The sequence below is a fragment of the Dama dama genome, chromosome 20 (genome assembly GCF_033118175.1).
Source record: "Dama dama isolate Ldn47 chromosome 20, ASM3311817v1, whole genome shotgun sequence".
Lineage (NCBI taxonomy): Eukaryota > Metazoa > Chordata > Mammalia > Artiodactyla > Cervidae > Dama > Dama dama.
Window position 1 is genome coordinate 65778465 of NC_083700.1, and position 16633 is coordinate 65795097.

The 16633-nt window shown below is 37.3% G+C and overlaps 1 protein-coding gene across 3 annotated transcripts in view; it reads left to right on the forward strand.

The window, feature by feature from the left end:
• PIGK (phosphatidylinositol glycan anchor biosynthesis class K) overlaps positions 1-16633 on the forward strand; it is a 130389-nt gene that overhangs the window by 42866 nt on the left and 70890 nt on the right. For all 3 annotated transcript variants that reach the window (XM_061121598.1, XM_061121600.1, XM_061121599.1), the window contains one exon: positions 5943-6115. In XM_061121598.1, coding sequence (XP_060977581.1) covers positions 5943-6115 — 173 coding nt within the window. The remainder of the gene's footprint in view (positions 1-5942; positions 6116-16633) is intronic.

The window sequence follows — 16633 nt, forward strand, 5'->3', positions numbered from 1 at the left end:
CTTCTCCAGGGGATCTTCCTGACCCAGGGATTGAACCCATGTGTCCTGCATTGGCAGGCGGATTCTATAGATAAACATAAGTAGGGTAAAAAGCTTTTAGTTGATTAGTTTTCCAAATCTTTTCAGTAAATTGAAACCTTAAAGTTTTGCCAAAATTAAGTTAAATGCTAGAAATGTAATGAATATCTATTATAGATCTCTCCAAATTAAAGAAAATACTGAACCATTGAATTATTTAACATAGGTTTGGGTCTGTTTCTTTCTTTGGCCACGCTGCATAGCTTGTAGGCTGTGGAATCTTAGGTCCCCAGCCAGGGATTGAACCTGGGCCCTTGGCCATGAAAGCGTGGAGTCTTAACCACTGGGCTGCCAGGGAAGTCCCCTTGTTTTCTTATTGTAGAAGGACTAAGATAAATTTGGGTTTATTAGTAAGGATGTATCTTGTGGCTATACCTTCCACAATCTCTACCTTCACAAGTGGGTGATTGAGGCGCCCACTTCCTTGGGAAAATCGTATGAACTTTAAAGAAAACCTTGGAATTTCTTGGAGTTATCACTGTCCCTATCACCCTTAATCCTCAGGTGAGGTTGCAAGAACTCATGGAAAAAAAACTGGATTCAAGAGGAGCAAGAATTAATAACATGAGACTAAATGAACTGATAAGGATGATTTTAATTTTTATGACTTTGTGTTTATAAAGTATTGGGGGTTCTTTAATGTTTTTTTCCAGATTTAAAGAAATCTTTTCCCTTAAGCTGTCAACAACTTGGTAAGATATACCTTGGTGAACAAGGATGAAACATTTACTTTTTCTTCCTGTCTGATCCCCCAAATTCAGAAACTCTCAGTGAATATTCTTATTTTCATTCTCTTTGTAATAGGACACAATTAGAAACATTGACTGTATTAATCTGTTTTGTCTAGAATGTTTTATATTTGAGAGAGCTGTACATCAACTCAGATATGACCAGACAGCTTCAAGAAAACTGCTTGGAAAAATCAACCTGGTACTTTGCTTACAAAGTTCCAGTGATGCAATCTTAAAAAAGAACTTACATGGTCAATCATTATTCTTGTTGCACTTCTGTAAAAATCAGGCCAAGTTTAATACAGACAAATTAGTTTTACTGTGATTATCTTGGTTTAAAAAATGGGATAAACATAGAAAAATTATATTTGTGCCTTTATAGATAGTGGACTCTAATTGTCTTTCTGGTCTTGTTATGTACCTGTAAACTGAAAGTGGATTCTGGATTCATTGAGTTTCCGCAGATGATGATGACTCACCAAATTAACGTTTCCAGTTTCCTCTCATTGTTTTGATTTGAAATCACCAAGAACAAAGGCGAGCATCCCTGGTAGCTCAGCTGATAAAGAATCTACCTGCAATGCAGGAGACCCTGGTTTGATTCCTGGATTGGGAAGATGACCTGGAGAAGGGAGAGGCTACCTACTCCAGTATTCTTGGGCTGCCCTGGTGGCTTAGTCGATAAAGAGTCTGCCTGCAATGCGGTAGATCTGGGTTCAGCCCCTGAGTTGGGAAGAGCCTCTGGAGGAGGGCATGGCAACGCACTCCAGTATTCTGGCCTGGAGAATCCCCATGGCCGGAGGAGCCTGGCAGGCTGCAGTCCGTGGGGTCACAAAGAGTCAGACACATCTGAGAGACTAAACACAGCACAGCCGAGCACAGGAACAAAGGCAGCCTTTGAGCCCCTTCAGGAGGGACCTTACCAAGTGTTTCTGACCACTGACACTGCTGCAAAACTAAGAGGTATTTAGCCCTGGGTACACATCTCACAGCCAAGGAGGAGTCTACCTGCCATCTGGTCCTGTCCAAATGCTGGAGACCTCTGAATCAACCTGACAAAAAAGAGAAATAACTCACATTGACATAGACTGCTTCTGCCCATGATGACAGATCGATACTTCATACTTTAACTGAAAGCTCTTCTTCTTTTCTTTCCCTTCTTTAGTCTGGCATTCACCTCGAAAGATAACTCTGTCATCCATATCTCCCAAGCCGTTGCTTAGAGGGATAACCTCTGGTATTTAGAATAACTTTTTATTTTAGATTAGGAGAAAACCTAACTGACCATTTGCTTGAATGGGCAAAAGCAATAAAACTTGCAAATGAATCCATTAACAGTGCCACCTAAGTGGTAGTAGTTTGTGCCCTGATAGGATTTGTCTTGGTTTGTTGTGATGGTTATCTTTCTTGGGTCTATGAATGCCTAGATGACTGGTGTATAAGCAGATAATACCTTTTAGGTTATCTAATTGTGTCCTTGTCTCTTCTGGAAAGGACCCACCAGGAGGTATTTAGGATTTTAAATTGCTTCCTTTGGCAGGGCTAGTTTCCCCAATTAGGAGTAAATAAAAATGAGAATGATCAGAAGCCTCTCTGTAACTCTTGAAAGTGTTGCAGAACCCATTGTGAAAGCACTAGCTGCCTGGAAGGCTTTCTTAGGCTGTGGCTGTAGTTCTTGATAATAGAATAGCCCTTGATTATCTTTTAGGTCAACCAGGAGGGGTCTGTGCTATGGCTAGTATTACCTGCTGTACCTGGATGGACACTTCTGTGGGAGGTGAAACTCCATTACATAAGATCACTGCGCAAGCCAGTTGGCTTAAAAGGCTAACTCCTTCAATGGGGTCTTTGGTTGGTTTGAGTATTGTGGACCATGACTCTGAACTGCATTCTAAGCATTGGGGATAATCCTGCTTATAATAATCAAAGTAATCCCCATGGTGGGTTGTATTTTCTCAGAAGCTGTAAATTCATATTCACAGCTGCTGACCACCAAGCAAATGATCTCCCTAAGACTGGAAGGTCAGAAATGGAGTGAAGAAGTATGACCAACTTAAAATTTATGAACCTGGAACCAGCATCTCTGATGTCATGGGAATTAAGCAAAAACATTGTGGTCTCTCTTTATCCCCCATCACCCCAGAGGCAGTTTGCATGATAAAACTCTTGCCTTTCTACTGCTCCTCCCCCCAAAAAGGAAGATATCCTGGCCTAAAAAGAATTTTTTTCTTTTGCTAATAGCTACCTTGCCTTACCTTTCTTCCTATGAAAACCTATTTTGTACAACCACTTGGAGAACCCTTTGAGTTGCTGGATGGGATGCTGCCTGACTCATGAATTGGCCTGATAGAGTCAATTAGATCTTCAAATTAAAGAAGTAATTAACAACAGTATGGTTCTGGCACAAAAACAGATATAGAGAATACTGAAACAGATAGATAGTCCAGAAATAAACCCATGCTTGCTTATTTGTTAAATTAATTTACAGTGAGGGAAGTAAGAATACAGAATAGGGAAAAACACTCTCATGCACCTCGATGTTCATAGCAACATTAAGTCTCTACCAATAGATGAATGAGTAAAGATATGGTATATATATATATATATATATATATATATATATACACACACACACACACACAATGAAATATTACTCAGCCAAAGAAAATAATGAAATTCTGCCATTTGCAACAACATGGATGGACCTAGAGGGTATTATGCTTAGTGAAATAAGTGAGAGAAAAGACAGATACTGTATGCTATCACTTATATGTGGAATCTAAAAAATAAAACAGAAATAGAGTCAGAGACAGAGATAACAGATGGTTGTCAGATGGGTGAGTTAAGGGGAGGCACAGTGAAAAAGGTAAAGAGGATTAAGAAGTATAAACTTCTAGTTATAAAGTAAGTAAGTCATAGCAGTGTAATGTATAGCATAGGGAATATAGTCAATATTTTAATAACTGCGTGCTGGCAGGTTATAGCTAGACTTCTCATGGTGACCATTTCATAATGTACAAAATTGGCAAATCACTACGTGGTGCATCTGAAACTAATGTAATTGTGTCAGTTATAATTCAGTTTTTTTTAAAAGTGAAGGTATGTTTTTTGTTTGTTTTTTAGCAGCAAGGAAGAAAATATTTATTGTGTACTTAACAAAGTGCACCAGGTTGTTCACACAGGAATACCTTCAGTATACCTAGAACTTTAATTTTATCTTTGTTTATTTTATCTGTTACTTTGTTTCTTCAGCCTTCCATCTTGTTTGTCCTTGTTTGACATTTCACTTCCTTAGCCTTCCCCTACCCATTTTTTCCTCTTTTGCTTCTTAATTTATATCATGAACTCTTATTTCCTATTATTGCTTTCCTGAATCTGGAAGGCACTGTGATGTTACACAAATTACTTAAGCTCTTTGAGCTTTAGTTTGAAGGGGAGATAATAATTTTTGTATGCCTCAAAGTTATTGGTGAACTTAACTGCGAGTATCTACAGGCTGCTTCGCACAGTTCTTGGAACACTGCGTGCCGTAAGTTAGAGTTGCTCTGCCCTTCCCCGTTCCTCTCCTGTCGTGTTGGCGCACATAGGCTTGTTGTCACAGGTGGGCAAGTGCTGTGGCCTCTGGGCCTTTACTAGTGGGCCTGTGATGGTTTGCTTCAGATAGCCTGGGCTTCTGCCAAGCTGGGTTCTTTGCCTTACACATCTCTATAGCTGCTCCTTTATTAGAAGTGCTCTTATTTCCCATCTGTAATCTTCCTTTTTCTTTCAAAAAATAGCTTAATCCCACTCCCTCTTTTTTCTTATCCTCAAACACTTAGAAGTTTATTTTTTTCTGAATTAGAACCTGTTACCTTTTTTTCCTAACTTGCTATGTTTATTCATCTCTGACTAGACTTGAAGACCCAAGTCTTATCAATTTTTGTATCCTCTATGAAAGGTAACCATATGACATATGTATAATGGGCACATTTTATGCTTTGCTGAGTGAATGAATGTGCGTCTGGCATTGGGGTTAGCAGACATTTGATCCTGCCCAACATGTCCATAAGACATTTGGTCCATGGCAAAGGATCCTTGAAATTTGGCTTGTCCGAATGTCCATGAGCATATTTAGTTCATGCCAGATGGTTTTGGACAGGACCAAATATTAAGGACCTTTTGACATGGACCAAATGTCCTGTAGGGGTCCTTGGCAGTTCACTGGTGTGGAATATCAGGAATAAGATTGACCTAAAAATTATTGTGAGTTCTGTGTAGTGATGAAGTTGTAGTTTTCAGACTGTTCCTTGGAGCACTAGGGTGTCTTGAGGTGCTTTGGGTTTATGGTTTTCATTATGGATAAATTAAGAAAGGTACCTGATTTTTAGAATAGTTTAGTTTCACAGCAGGAGGACAGGGGGATGGATAGTGAGGAGGCTATGCTTCAGCTTCTTGCAGTCTAGAGCAGCTATAATTTCATCTTCTTTACATACTTGGCTATTATGTAGTATTTTATTGGAATTTAAAATTTGAATGAAGGGTCATGATTGCAAAATGTTTAAAAAATTGCTCTGGTAAAAGCATTCTACTGAAATGGATATAGATGCAGAAAAAAGCAGTTCTCTTGTCATAATGTTGCCTGTGAGTTCTCAGACATTTCCCTGGTGGCTCAGATGGTAAAGAATCTGCCTGCAGTTCAGGAGACCTGGGTTCAGTCCTTAGGTTGGGAAGATCCCCTGGAGGAGGGAGTGGTTACTCACTCCAGTATTCTTGCCTGGAGAATCCCACAGACAGAGGAGCTTGGTGAGCTCCAGTCCATGGGGTCTCAAAGAATTGGACACGACTGAGGGACTAACACTTTTGCTTTCAGACTTTGTAGCATATAATTTAAAAGAGGGAATGTTTGTTTTCCTCCCTGGCCAGCTTCCTGTTTTGTCAATAACCTATTCTAATGTCTGTAAAGCTTTCTTAAAGTGTCAAGCAGTATAGTAGCAATGAAAGTTTAATCTTTAGAACTACAATCTTTAATCTTCTTTAGGTTGGGAGAGTTTTAAAAATATACTACAGTCTACTATGTTGTGTTAGTGAGTTTAATATAAGCTGTTTGAATATGTAAGCATGTGTATTTATTACTGCTATACGTATTTTTTTCAGTTTCAGGTATGCCCCAAAAGTCTGTGTGTGTCTACTCCTGGACACCGCACTGATCTTTTTCAGAGGGATCCTAAAAATGTCCTGATAACTGATTTCTTTGGAAGTGTACGGAAAGTGGAAATTACAACAGAGACTATTAGTTTGCAGCCAGATTCAGGAGTCATGGAAAGCAGGTATTCATCTTAAATTATTTTTTGAATAGAGTATTCTAGTCTCATGGTTTGTAAATTTTTATGTGATATAATAATGAGATGAATATTAGTATTTATAAATAAAATTGCACCTTTCTCCCCATTCTTCACTTTAGTTGCTTCTTTGCTTTTCAGATTAATGGGCAAAAGCTCTAAATATCAGTGACAAGCTATAAGATTTTGATCAGGGTTATGTTGTAGCTTCAAAATATGATATTTGTAAGTGGTGTGAATTCAGACTTGCTTTTAAAAAGACTAAAACCTTCCTGACAACTGATTATCTTTGAGCCATACCTTTCTGTCAGTAGAGGTATATATGATGGTTCAGAAGACCTTCATAACTTTCAGACATTAACACTCTCTAACAAATGTGTATGTTGTCACCTATTGCAGTAGAAGGTATTAAATGATGTAACACTGAATAGGGAAGCTGGCAGCTGGGCATTTAGAGTATAATAGGCCCTAGGAATCTGGCAGAGGCAAGGCAGATAAACATAGAAAGGGGAGATGAGTGCCAGGAGAATATAGATGCCAAACGTATACTTCAAACCCTAGCACAGTGCTTCTGTTTTCAGGATTTCTCTGGACTCCAGCAGTCTGATTAGTTCTTTGCCATGTATTTTGTTTCCCAGAGTCTGGGTGGTTTATGAGTCTGGTTCAGGCCTATCTCTGGCTTTTGTCTAGTGTTTTGTTCTATTAAACAGTTTATCTGGGGCTGTTGTAAATTTGAAGTGGCCCTTTATGAACAGGTGCCACTGTTCAGGATTTCTCTGGGGTCCCTTAGTTATTAGTTAGGGAAAGGAATGAGAGAAAGAGAAGTAGGTATGAGCCAAGTACTCTCCTCTCGAGGAGTGGATTGTGTGTGAGTGAGTAGTGTGTGCATGCGTGTGTGTGTGTGAAAGGAGTGAGGGACTGCGGGAGACTGGTTGATTTTGGCTATGTGACTTTAGAAGTATAGATACTGTTCTGTTTTTCTTCTCTGTAAACATTTTTAAAGGCAACATACTTTGTTGGGGTTAAGTAGTGTCTCAGTTAATAGCCATTTTCTTGAAATGCATAGAAATCAATATTTTTTGCCATTCAGCTTTGTTATTTGGAATTGTTTAATGCTGTCTATTGGAAACACATACTCCAGGGAGCTTTCCTGGATTGCTAAATGGCAACACATAAATTACTTTAAATTTTGAAAATTTCAAAGATTTGTAATTGAGGTTGTGAATGTTTTAGAAATAAATTTTAAAAGCTAGCAGTAAATGTATTTCTTATGAAGATTTGAAATTGATTTTATTATTTCCTATTATGATATTCAAAGTCTAGATTTTTTTGTTTTCAATTTCTTATGTCTGTTGGCTTTAAAAATATTTTCTTGAGACAACAGATGATATCCGACAATATTACTTTTATTTATTATTTAAATACTGTTTCGAGTTACTTTTGTAAAATAGCTAAACTATACCTTAATACTTAGCAATTGAAATTGAGCTACTGTATGTCTTTTACCAGACTCATTTTGTAATTTTCCTTGAACCTAAGTTCAAGGATACACCTTTTGTTAATCATCTGAATATTGCATTAGTGATAAGGACTGTCTTTATACTTCCTCTGTACTTATTTTCTATTCTGTTCACTTAACACAATATTAAATATAATAATTGTACAATAAAAATGATTTCAGTGGAATTCTACTAAGTTTTATTATATATTCTGGAAAGATGAAATTTTATCTCATGAAGTATCTCTATATATAGTTCGAAAGCAAAAGTTGTTGGTGCTGATAATTATCTTCATTTATCTTTAATTAAGGAGAAATTTATTTTAAGCATCAAGGCCAGATATCAGGCACTGTATTTTGTTTTTTTAATTTTTATTTTATATTGGAGTATAGTTGATTAACAGGATTGTTGCTTTCAGATGCTCAGCAATGAGCAGACACTGTTGAATTAGAGCACCCTCTAGTGTTTATAAATAAATTTTATTTAGAACATTGCTCGCAGATGGTTTCATAATTACTGATACTTGTTATCTAATTAATTTAGGAGGATTCAATTCTCAGCATATTTCAGAAATTTTTTCTTGGGTGATACAAATATTATCTCATTATTATAGGTGCTATTTATATGCAAGTATGAGTGGCAGTTGGATGTTTGTTTAGAGAAAAGTATATTAAGAAATCAGCTATCACAAAAAGCTACCTTATTAAGGAAATTATGGGCTTGAATGCATATGTAATTTTACAGATCTTAGGTTAAAACATCAATACAATTACTTTATTAAAATCGACAGTTAAGCTTTTAAAAATAATACTTTCTACATATATTAGGAAAATAATGGAACTCATTTTTCAGATTGTCCATATTTCATATTTTGTGTATTAGAGCAAGCTAAACCAAAATCCAATATGATGGAGAACATTAGTACATAAAATTGACTGAAGTAGCTATATGAAATAATTGTTTTTTTGTATATCTTCCAACATACACATATTATATGAATAAGGTACAGTCATATACTTCAGTGATAATCACAACCTTAGTGACAAGACTTGTTTCATCGTGTGTCTTACTGTGTTTTTAGTTTATTTACAAGAACAAATGAGGTAAAATAAGGGATGGTTGCAATAAGCTTGCTTATATAACTTGATTCTGAACTATTTTATCCCAGTGTATAGGTTGACTTTGATAAATAAGCAGACAAACAGCCTCAAACAGTTAGACTTTCTAGAATATAGTAGTAAGTACATGTCAACATTACTTGGTGTACCAGAGTACCCTACTATATGGGGAAAATAGCCTTTAGCTTGTGAATGTAAAAATACCCACACTAAAATGTAGAAGTGTAAATTCTGTAGGCATTACCCAAGAAATAATGAAATCTTGGACAATATCAAGTATAAATACTCAATTTTTACCTTGGCTGGTTAGGTGACATCTTACCATATCTGACTTTTGCTTTATGCTCTAAATTTAGGCACTTGATTCTATTAATTTTTTTTTGTTGTAATTTTATTCTGTCATACTATAGAATTTCTTTCTGTCTTGAGGCAGTCTTTAGCAATTGAAAATTTTGAATCTAACTGGAAATTTGAGCTGGTTGCTTTTCTTACAGATTTCTTATAGATAGAGGGATGAAAATGACCTTAACAACGTCAGTCTGTGTTTTGGACACCAGAGTAGAACTCTTTCAAGGGCTGGATAAGGAAGTCAGTTTATGTTTTGGACACCAGAGTAGAACTCTTTCAAGGGCTGGGTAAGGAAGTCCGCAGCTCATATAGGAGTTCAAAGATCAGAAAGTTCCTGTCATAGTTTCTAGATGTGAGCCTTTTCTCTGTGCTTCATGCTTTGTATAAGAACTATTGCCTAGCCTTGTTGGATTGAAAATAATAGAATCCAACCTGAGCTAGCATTATTTCCTTAGAGATACCTCTTATATAGATATTCTGTTTTATGGGACCCAAGGGTAGCTTCCAGTAAGTGGAATCAGGAAGCAGAAATCAGTCAAAAATGTGGGTATTACTCTTTCTGTCTCTGTGTTGTTCTAGACTTTTCTTTCTCTCCTGCTCTGAATGTAGGGCTTAGAATGTGTCTACACTGCTCTTCTGGAGCAGAAGCTCTTCTGGAGTGTTATATCCATTCTATTCATCATAATACTTTGGCCACCTGATGTGAAGAGCTGACTCATTGGAAAAGACCCTGGTGCTGGGAAAAATTGAGGGCAAGAGGAGAAGAGGGTGACAGAGGATGAGATGGTTGGATCGCATCACTGACTCAATGGACATGAGTTTGAAGAAACTAGGGAGATAGTGATGGACAGGGAAGCCTGATGTGCTGCAGTTTATGGGGTTGCCAAGAGTTGGACACAACTTAACAACTGAACAAAGATTCATGAATAAGCGCAACTAGAGAATTGAGTTGCTCATTCTCCATCCCACAGGCCTTCTTGAGTAGTCCAGCTTGAGTCAGTTGCTCGCCTCTGACCCAGCTGGGTGGTGGTGGGGTCGTTTAACACAAAATCTAGGCTACTGGAGGGCCATCCCCAGGTGGATAAGATGAACCTTCCAAAATAAACTTGGAAGCTAGGCAGATACCCTCAAGGAAAAATTATATTTATCCTATTTAATTCACATAATTATGAGGCAGGTGAAGATTTCCCATTATACAGATGAGTAAAGTGAGACTGAAAAAGGTTAAGAAAGCTGCCTCAAGTCACACATCTAACAAATGGTGTAGCCAAGGTATGAATCCAGGAATGCTTCCTGCCTCTAAAATATATAGATTATTTTATTCTTTTGTAATATACCCTGAGTTTACGTGCCTTGCTTGCTTTTAAAATGATATAAAATGTAAATGATAACATAGTGAATTATCAGAAAGCAACTGCTCATGTAACCACCAGAGAAAGAATTAGAACAAAGATGGTACACCAGAAGATCCCCCAACCCTTACGCCCCTTCTCAATCTCTGCCCTTTCACTCCCCCTCAAGGTTAACCATTTTCCTTTCTCTTAAACGGAGTTTGCTTTCTTGCCCTTCATCTTGGTTATATAACCTAAACAGGTATCTCTAAACATTATGTTTTGTTGTTCTTGCCTACTATACTATGTTTTTGGAAGTCATTTTATATTGTTGTATGCACCTGTATTTTTTTCTTTCCTTCTTTTTTTAGTTTGGTAAAATTACCCTTTTTTAGTATACAGTTCTGAATTTTGATAAATGCGTGAACTTTGGATAATCACCATGCCAATCTATTATTAAAATTTTTCTAATCTGGCTTCTTTTACTGCCAGAATGCATGTCAGATTGATTCCTGTTGTCACATGTATCTTCAATTTGTTCCTTGTTATTGGTGTATCTCACCAATTGGAGGACATTTGCCCTCCAGTTTTAGGCAATTAAATAAAACTACTATAAACATTGTATACAAACCTAAGTTTTCATTTCACCTGAGTAAATATACCTAGGAGTAGGTTTGCTGGGTCATATGGAAGTGCATGTTTAGCTTTATAAGAAACTTCCGAACTATTTTCCATAGTCATTGTACCATTTTACATTTCTACAGATGGTTGTTCTATGTCCTTAATTAGACTTGGTGTTGTCTTTTTAATTTTAGCTATTCTGTGGGCAGGTAGTGATAATCTCATTATGATTTTAATTTGCAAACCCCTGGTTACTAAGGATGTTGAGCATCATTTCATGTGCTTACTGGTCATTCATATATGTTTCATGAAGTGCCTTCAAGTCTCTTGCTCATTTTTAAAAAACCAGGTTATTTTCAACAAAGACCTACTGTATAGCACATGTAACTCCGATCAGTGTTTGTGGCAGCCTGGTTGGAGGGGGCTTGGGGGAAGAATGGATACATGTGTATGTATAGCTGAGTCCCTCTGCTGTTCACCTGAAACTATCACAACATTGTTTGCTAATCAGCTGTCAGTTCAGTTCAGTTCAGTTCAGTCGCTCAGTCATGTCCGACTCTTTGCTACCCCATGGACTGCAGCACATCAGGCCTCCCTGTCCATCACCAACTCCTGGAGTTTACTCAGACTTATGTCCATTGAGTCTGTGATGCCATCCAACCATCTCATCTGTTGTCTCCTCCTCCCGCCTTCAATCTTTCCCAGCATCAGGGTCTTTTCAAATGAGTCAGATCTTCACATCAGGTGGCCAAATTATTGGAGCTTCAGCTTCAGCATCAGTCCTTCCAGTGAATATTCAGGACTGATTTCCTTTACGATTGACTAGTTGGATCTCTTTGCAGTCCAAGGGACTCTCAAGAGTCTTTTCCAGCACCACACTTCAAAAGCATCAATTCTTCAGTGCTCAGCTTTCTTTATAGTCTAACTCTCACAACCATACATGACCACTGGAAAAAAAATAGCTTTGACTAGATGGACCTTTGTTGGCAAAGTAACGTCTCTGCTTTTTAATATGCTATCTAGGTTGATCATAATTTTCTTCCAAGGAGCAAGCGTCTTTTAATTTCATGGCTGCAGTCACCATGTGCAATGACTTTGGAACCCAAAAAAATGAAGTCTGTCACTGTTTCCAGTTTCCCCATCTTTTTGCCATGAAAAGATGGGACCTGATGCCATGATCTTAGTTTTCTGAATGTTGAGTTTAAAGCCAACTTTTTCACTCTTCTCTTTCACTTTCATCAAGAGGCTATTTAGTTCTTCTCTTTCTGCCATAAAGGTGGTGTCAGCTGCATATCTGAGGTTATTGATATTTCTCCTGGCAATGTTGATTCCAGCTTGTGCTTCATCCAGCCCAGCATTTCTGAGATTGTTCTGTCGTCTCTGAGGTTGCATCCAATTGCTGCATTTCAGACTCTTGTTGACTATCATGGCCACTCCATTTTTTCTAAGGGATTCTTGCCCATAGAGTAGATATAATGGTTGTCTGAGTTAAATTCACCCATTCTAGTCCATTTTAGTTTGCTGATTCCTAAAATGTCAGTGTTCACTCTTGCCATCTCCTATTTGACCACTTCCAATTTGCAGATGACATCACCCTTATGGCAGAAAGTGAAGAAGAACTAAAGAGCCTCTTGATGAAAGTGAAAGAGGAGAGTGAAAAAGTTGGCTTAAAGCTCAACATTCAGAAAATTAAGATCATGGCATCTGGTCCCATCACTTCATGGCAAATAAATGGGGAAACAGTAGAAACAGTGGCTAACTTTATTTTTTTGGGCTCCAAAATCATTGCAGATGGTGACTGCAGCCATGAAATTAAAAGATGCTTACTCCTTGGAAGGAAAGTAATGACCAACTTAGACAGCATATTGAAAAGCAGAGACATTGCTTTGTCAACAAAGGTCTGTCTAGTCAAGGTTATGGTTTTTCCAGTGGTCATGTATGGATGTGAGAGTTGGACTATAAAGAAAGCTGAGCACTGAAGAATTGATGCTTTCGAACTGTGGTGTTGGAGAAGACTCTTGAGAGTCCCTTGGACTGCAAGGAGATCCAACCAGTCCATCCTAAAGGAGATCAGTCCTGGGTGTTCATTGGAAGGACTGATGCTGAAGCTGAAGCTCCAGTACTTTGGCCACCAGATGCGAAGATCTGACTCATATGAAAAGAACCTGATGCTGGGAAAGATTGAGGGCAGGAGGAGAAGGGGACGACAGAGGATGAGATGGTTGGATGGCATCACGGACTCAATGGACATGGGTTTGGGTGGACTCCGGCAGTTGGTGATGGACAGGGAGGCCTGGCGTGCTGCGGTTCATAGGGTTGCAAAGAGTCGGACATGACTGAGTGACTGAACTGAACTGAACTGAATTTACCTTGATTCATGGACCTAACATTCCAGGTTCTTATGTAATATTGCTCTTTACAGCATTGGACGTTACTTCCATCACCAGTCACGTCCACAACTGGGTGTTGTTCTTGCTTTGGCTCCGTCTCTTCCTTCTTTCTGGAGTTATTTCTCCACTGATCTCCAGTAGCATATTGGGCACCTACCGACCTGGGGAGTTCATCTTTCAGTGTCCTATCTTTTTGCCTTTTCATACTGTTCATGGAGTTCTCAAGGCAAGAATACTGAAGTGGTTTGCCTTTCCCTTCTCGAGTGGACCACATTTTTCAGAACTCTCCACTGTGACCCATCCGTCTTGGGTGGCCCTACACATTATGGCTCATAGTTTCATTAAGTTAGACAAGGCTGTGGTCCATGTGATCAGATTGGTTACTTTTCTGTGATTGTGGTTTTCAGTCTGTCTGCCCTCTGATGGATAAGGATAAGAGGCTTATGGAAGCTTCCTGGTGGGAAAGACTTGTCTATACCCCAGTATAAAATGAAAAATAAAAAAGCTGAGTTGTTTTCTTATTGAATTGTAAGATTTCTTTATGTATTCTGGGTACAAGTCTTGTGTCAAATATATGTATTGCAAATATTTTTTCTTAGTCTTTGGCTTTCCTTTCATGTTCTTAATATCTTTTGAAGAGTAGGAGATTTAATGTTGATAAAGCTCATTTATCACTTTTTCCTTTAAGCTTAATACTTTCATACTTAATATTCACTCCTCTGTGCAAGGATTCTTAAGCTAAATCAAGGTCATAAAGACTTTCCTTTACTTTCTGCTAGAAGTTTTATAGTTTTAGCTTTTATGTTTAGGATTATGGTTTTATTTTGAATTAATTTTTGAGTATAGTGTTAGGTAGGAGTTGAGGTTTAGTTTTTAAAATATGAATATCTAGTTACTGCCACACCATATGTTGAAAAAATTGAGTTCATTATTGCATTATGCTGATGCCTTTGTCAAAATCACATGACCGTATGTGTGTGGGTCTATTTCTGGACTATACTCTGTTTCATTGAACTCTGTCTCTGTTTATACAAGTATTGTACTGTCTTGATTATTTCGGAATTATAATAAGCCTTGGAAATTACCAGTTGGAGGACATTTGTTTTTATAAGTCTTACAAGTCAGTTTTTCTTTCTCAAGGTTCTCTTGATTATTCTAGATCCTTTGTTTCCATACAAATTTTAGAATCAGCTTGCTTGTTTCTAAAAAAACCTATTAGAATTTTGATTGAAATTGGATTGACTTCATATGTTAATTTTAGAAGTATAGACACCTTAACAATATCGAGTCCTCTGATCTATGGACATATATCTGCATTTATCTAGATCTCCTGTATTTTCTGTCTGCATTGTTTTATAGTTTTTAGTGGAGAAGTTTTCCATACTTTTCATTAAATTTATCCCTAAGTATTTTTGGTTTTGATGCTATTTTAATGATATTTAAAAAAAATTATTTTTCATTTGTTGCTCAAATATAGAAGTACAATTAATTTTTATATTGACTGTATTCTTGGATTTTATTGATTCTGGTATTGATCAACACAATCCCAGTCAAAATTCCAGCAGGCTTTTTTCTGTAGAGATTGACAGATTCTAAAATTTATATGGAAATATAAAAGACCTACAGAAATATTTATTATATCATTAATCATAGGAGTTCTAGTCTCTGTTTGTAATGTTTGCTAGGAAATTAGATAAAATGTAAATGTACACATTCAGGAGAAACATGAAATTTGGCCAAAATAGTTTGTGAGGAATATGAAGCTGTGTGATAAAACAATTCACTGAAAATTGCTTATAGTGAACTGATATGATTATGAAACTTTATGAATCAAAGATTCATCAAAATGGTTCAAACAACAGTTGACAGGATTTCTCCCCTACTATTCTACATACTACTCTGTTTTTCAAAGTGATTAACTTACTCATTGTTATAATTCTATATTAACTTAAGCATCTTATTTGGCCATTTATTTTATATTGTTATTTATAACTGTTAGTTGCAGTTATTCAGAAGCTCATTAAAGTAGAATATCAGAGCATAAAATGCATGTGGTTGATTTATAAAGATACCAAAACTGATGGTTAAATTATTTGTTTTGTCATTTTACATACACATAAAGTTTTTTTAATTGAAGTATAGTTGGTTTACAATATTGTGTTAGTTTTAAGGGTACAGCAAACTGATTTATTTATACATATCAACACATATATATAAATACTCTTTTTCAGATTCTTTTCCATTATAGGTTATTAGAAGATGTTGAATATAGTTCCTTGTGCTATACAGGGGGACTTTGTTGTTTATTTTATTTGTATTAATGGTAGAGTGTATCTGCTGACCCCAAACTCCTAAATTGTCCCCCTCCCCCATCTCTTCCCCTTTGGTCCCCGTAAGTTTGTTTTCTGTGTTTGTGAGTATGTTTCTGTTTTGTAGTGCATTTGTCTTTTTTAGATTCCACTTATAAGTGATAGATATGTCTGTCTGATTTACTTCATTAATATGATAATCTCTAGGTCTATTTATGTCACTGCAAATGGCATTATTTCATTCTTTTTTATGACAGTAATATTCCATTATATTTATATACCACAGCTTCTTTATCCATTTATCTGTTGGTGGTTATTTAGGTTGTTTCCACATCTTGGCTGTTGTAAATAGTGCCACCATAAACATTTGAATTAGAATTTTCATCTGTTTTGGATATATGCCCAGGAGTGGGATTGTTGGATCATATGATAACTTTATCTTTAGTTTTTAAAGGAATCTTCATACTGTTCTCCCTCGAGAAGGCAATGGCACCCCACTCCAGTACTCTTGCCTGGAAAATCCCATGGATGGAGGAGCCTGGTAGGCTGCAGTCCATGGGGTCGCTAAGAGTTGGGCATGACTGAGCGACTTCACTTTCACTTTTCACTTTCATTCATTGGAGAAGGAAATGGCAACCCACTCCAGTGTTCTTGCCTGGAGAATCCCAGGGACAGGGGAGCCTGGTGGGCTTCCGTCTATGGGGTCACACAGAGTCGGACACGACTGAAGCGACTTAGCAGCAGCCGCATACTGTTCTCCACAGTGGCTAGGGTTCCCATTTCTCCACACCCTTTCCAGCATTTATTATTTGTAGACTTTCTGATGGTGGCCATTCTGACCAGTGTGAGGTGATACCTCATTGTTGTTTTGATTTGCATTTCTCTAACAG